The sequence below is a fragment of the Cariama cristata genome, unplaced genomic scaffold (genome assembly GCF_000690535.1).
Source record: "Cariama cristata isolate BGI_N322 unplaced genomic scaffold, ASM69053v1 scaffold12522, whole genome shotgun sequence".
In the NCBI taxonomy this organism is placed as follows: domain Eukaryota; kingdom Metazoa; phylum Chordata; class Aves; order Cariamiformes; family Cariamidae; genus Cariama; species Cariama cristata.
Window position 1 is genome coordinate 10,862 of NW_009602164.1, and position 4,123 is coordinate 14,984.

Here is a 4,123-nt window from a genome sequence, read left to right on the forward strand (position 1 = left end):
GATGAAAATCTTTTAACTACCAAAAAAAAATTTCAAATCTTAAGGTTTTCTATTAGAGATCTCATTAACTTTGGCTGATAGAAAAATCCAAGTAATTAAAGTACCAGCAAGGATAGTAAGCAGATGCCTAAGCACCACACTTGGCACAGTATAACATTCAGCACTGTCCAACACTGTCATACATTAGTCAAATATTTACCATATTCCTCTTTTATTTTATTTCAGTATCTCTCTGCCACAACCAGTTCTGGCAAAGGAGCTCAGAGCAGCGTATCTGGACTGCACCTCCAAAACCCTACATTCTGGAAGGCTTAAAAGCACCAGACACAGCACTACAGATACAGCAAAGTGATTGCGAAATAATCACAAACCATCCTGCCAGCACCTAAGGGCCAGCTATGATGTATCCATCTTTATTATCATGTAAACAGTATTTTTTCCTACATACCAGAGATTCAATGATTTCATTAATGGTTGGATCAATTCCTTTAGAAAGGGACATAATCTTCAGAAGCTCATAACACATCATCAGACACTTCAACAGCGTTTCAGGATCATTCTTCAAGTGGGTCAGGGAAAAGAGAAAACAATTATTAATACAAGTGGTGGCTGTGATAAGGAGAATGAGGACATTAATCATAATTTTTCCCTACCTAAATAAACATTTCCTGTCTACTACACATTTGTTCTTCAAGAATATTAATCAAAATCTGTCTATGATGAAAAGAGATTCAGGTTTATGTTTTCAGTTAGTTAGGAGTAAAACCAGTAAAAACAAGACCCTTTTAGAATTCTTTAGTTACTCAAGGACAAGAGAGCAGTTTAACTGCAAATCATTTTTTGCTACAGCATACCATTAGCTTCTATACATGCAGAAGGAGAATACTAATACCATAAATGTTAAATTTTAATTTTAAAAATTTAGATAATACAAGGCCAAACTACACTTTCTTTTAAAACTATGAATAAATGTCAAAACATAACCAGCACTTGGGAACACAGGAAGGGAAGAGACCTTCTCCACACGCATTTCTTTAATTTCAGGTTGCTCTGCTTCTTTTATCAGATCATTTTTTCTGTGTTCCAACTCAGTTATTTCCTCTTTTAATGCTGATGCTCTATTAAAATCCTGCAGACTAATGCATTCTTCCAAAGCTTCTTTTGCTTCAAAAAGTTTCACTTTTATTTCAGCCAACTGAAATACAAAGTAAAAAGAAAATTAATGTAATATCATAACCTTTGTGGTATTAGCCAACAATACAGTATTGACAGTAGCCAATAACACACTATCATATAAAACTTTTATTAGATGGATACGCTAAAAAAATACTTTTCTTGTTAACTAAAATCTGCTTACCTTCAGCTCACGCTTTCTTATTTCACCAACATCAACAGGCTGGTCGACTGTAACAAGCGGCTCACGAACTTCTGATATAATTTCTGCAATCTATTGTTACAAACAGTATATTAGTCACATTAATTTCAGCTCAGATGTCAGATACTAATAATTTAACTTCTCCAAATTTAAAAAAAATCCTTCTGAAAAAGTACTGAACATCTGTGCAGTTTCCTTTAACAGCTAATTCACTGCAAATAAATCCTTAGTTTACCAATACATAGTCAAACCACAAAAGTCTAGTGTTTTCTACCATTTAGCTAAGTAAGCAAGAAAATAGAAGACTGTATATCCATGATGTTTCTATGCCAACAGCGCACAGGCACCGTCTCCTCTAGATCTGAACATGTGCTTTAAAAAGAATTACTGCTAATGAGAGTAAGGTTTTTCATCTGTTACTATTTCAATCAAAACACAACTAAGAACATGATCGTTTAAAGGTCTATAAACCACCATACGTAGTATAAGAAGCCATGTAAGTAATTTAATTTCAAGTAAAATACATGCATAGAACTAGAAGCAGAACTAGGCTGAGTCTCTTTCATTCGGTTAGGGGTTTTCTTTGAAGCCAGATCCATTACGTTAATTTAAAAAAAAAAAAAAAGAGATGAAACACAAGGAAAACTAAAGACTGAATGAGACAGGATAGTCTTCATTTGATCTATCTTGTAACAGATCACCTCAGTTGAACTGTAACTTCCTCTCAAGCTGTACCAAATCAACAGAATGTATTGAAGCAGTGTATTTCACTAGAATAACAGAAATGTACACATTTACTATTATTATTGTACTAGAATGCTAAGATTACCATAGTTCTTCCATTGTAATCATGTAACAAACCTATATCCTAGCTTTGCCTGCTGGATTGAGGTTTTCCAAAAGCAGTCTCTCCTTAGTTCCAGGGTTCATTTGAAATATTTGAGCAAAACCAAGGGTCTATTTTTCAGGAGTTAAGTTTAAATACTTACACTGTATATAAAGGCATTACTATATAAAGTTTTTTCTTATAAGTATTTTTAGTACCTATCCCGGCTAAAAGGAGGGAAGAGAAATTTGAAACCTGGAAGTGTACACTATCCTCACTTCGAATGTTTTAGTCAAAACTGTTTCGATCTAATACGACAAAGGATTCTGAAACAAGCTGCCAAAGTATAATACTTTCCTAATTTGAGGATTGCATTTACACCACCAGCCAAATCTCTAAAGATAAAGATCTTTAGACAACCATAAAATGCAGCTACACAAAAAAACACCAAAAAAAAAAAAGAAAAGGGAGTGAGGTGGGTGGGACATAAATGTTTTTCCAAACTAAAAATATGTTAAACTCCTGATATTTCTGTTACAATGCTTCATAAAGGCTGTTTGATATATAGGGGGAGGCAGAGCCTAGAAAACAATAAGCCTTTAGAATTACTTACAATTTGAATCCTTCTGTCATCATCTTTAATGATACTGAGTAATCTTTCCACAAGCAGAGATATAAGAGCTGTTGAAGTTGTAGGTAGAATGAGAATCTTTTGTAAAGTAACTAACAGATGCTTTCTGCATTAAAGAGGAAAAAAAAACACACACAAAAAAAAAGGAAGACATAAGAGTTAATATTTTACCCACTTTGAGTTAGTGTGATGAAGGCTTTAGAACACATAAGAGAAACTTCTCTATAGTTATATTAGCTGCTGAATATATTTTCTTACTTAGCAACGTTTGTCTTTTCCTGATTTTACCTATTTCTCTTGATTACAAAAAGCTGAATTTTTTAATCAGGTGTCACTACTGTCCAATGAAAGGTCATACCAGCAGAAAACAGTCAGGGTATCAATACTGTAGAATGCTTTCATAGAAATTATCTGGCTGGTAGCTAAAAACAAAATAAAATTATACATTAAACTATCTTGCCAGTCTGGCATACATATAATGCATTCCACAGAGTTTGAAATTGTTGCTGTGTTTGTACTATCATAACTGCAATTTTTCATAAAATGTCTGTGATGGTAGGAACTTCCAAATTTATTCACTCTTATTTCACATCAAAAGGTTGTCTAAATTATAGGAATGACTCAGTTAACACAGTCCAATTCAGCTTGGCATCTAAAACATCTGTAACCTTTCAGGCCTTAGCAGATGGGCTCAAAAAACTAAGAAACACACAGGCTACTTACTACAAGTCATCAGCTGAGAAGTTACCCTTTTTTTTTTAAATATACAATGTTCCAAATGAACAGTCTTGTACATTCATAATATCAAGAATACATTATGAAAACAACTGAATTTGTTCTCCCCAAACAATGTTCTATCAGCATTAAAACTCATTTTTCCATAAAAATAAGCAGATGATATTTGGCACACTTTGGGGAACAATTCCATTAGAGAAACTGCAACTTTTTTTCCAGCTAGCATTAGAACTATATTTTGTCCGTTCGATAGGTTATTTTCCCAACGCAGACTCCATGCCTGTCCACAGGCACAAGTGCCATAAGCTTAATAACACAGATTTTATATTTAAGTTTACCTTCCTCCCTCTTCCATGGTATCCATGCAGCCTATGATAAGAATCAGTTGCTGGCCTATAAATTCTTTTGTCATCAGGTTGTCAAAACAAGTGAAGTCTTCTCTTTGTTCTTCATTAAGAACTGGCATATTTTGAAGGTAACTGAATCCAAATAAAACAGATATAATGACATTCAGAATCAATGTTGGGAAAAAAAAAAACACAAAACCCAAACAACC

The 4,123-nt window shown here is 33.7% G+C and overlaps 1 protein-coding gene across 1 annotated transcript in view; it reads right to left on the reverse strand.

The window, feature by feature from the left end:
- NCAPG (non-SMC condensin I complex, subunit G) overlaps positions 1-4,046 on the reverse strand; it is a gene marked incomplete at its 5' end in the record, with an annotated part of 12,760 nt that extends 8,714 nt beyond the window's left edge. Inside the window, 5 exons of the mRNA XM_009694638.1 lie at positions 449-559; positions 1,016-1,195; positions 1,358-1,447; positions 2,815-2,938; positions 3,906-4,046. Coding sequence (XP_009692940.1) covers positions 449-559; positions 1,016-1,195; positions 1,358-1,447; positions 2,815-2,938; positions 3,906-4,046 — 646 coding nt within the window. The remainder of the gene's footprint in view (positions 1-448; positions 560-1,015; positions 1,196-1,357; positions 1,448-2,814; positions 2,939-3,905) is intronic.
- Between the last annotated feature and the right edge of the window lie 77 nt (positions 4,047-4,123).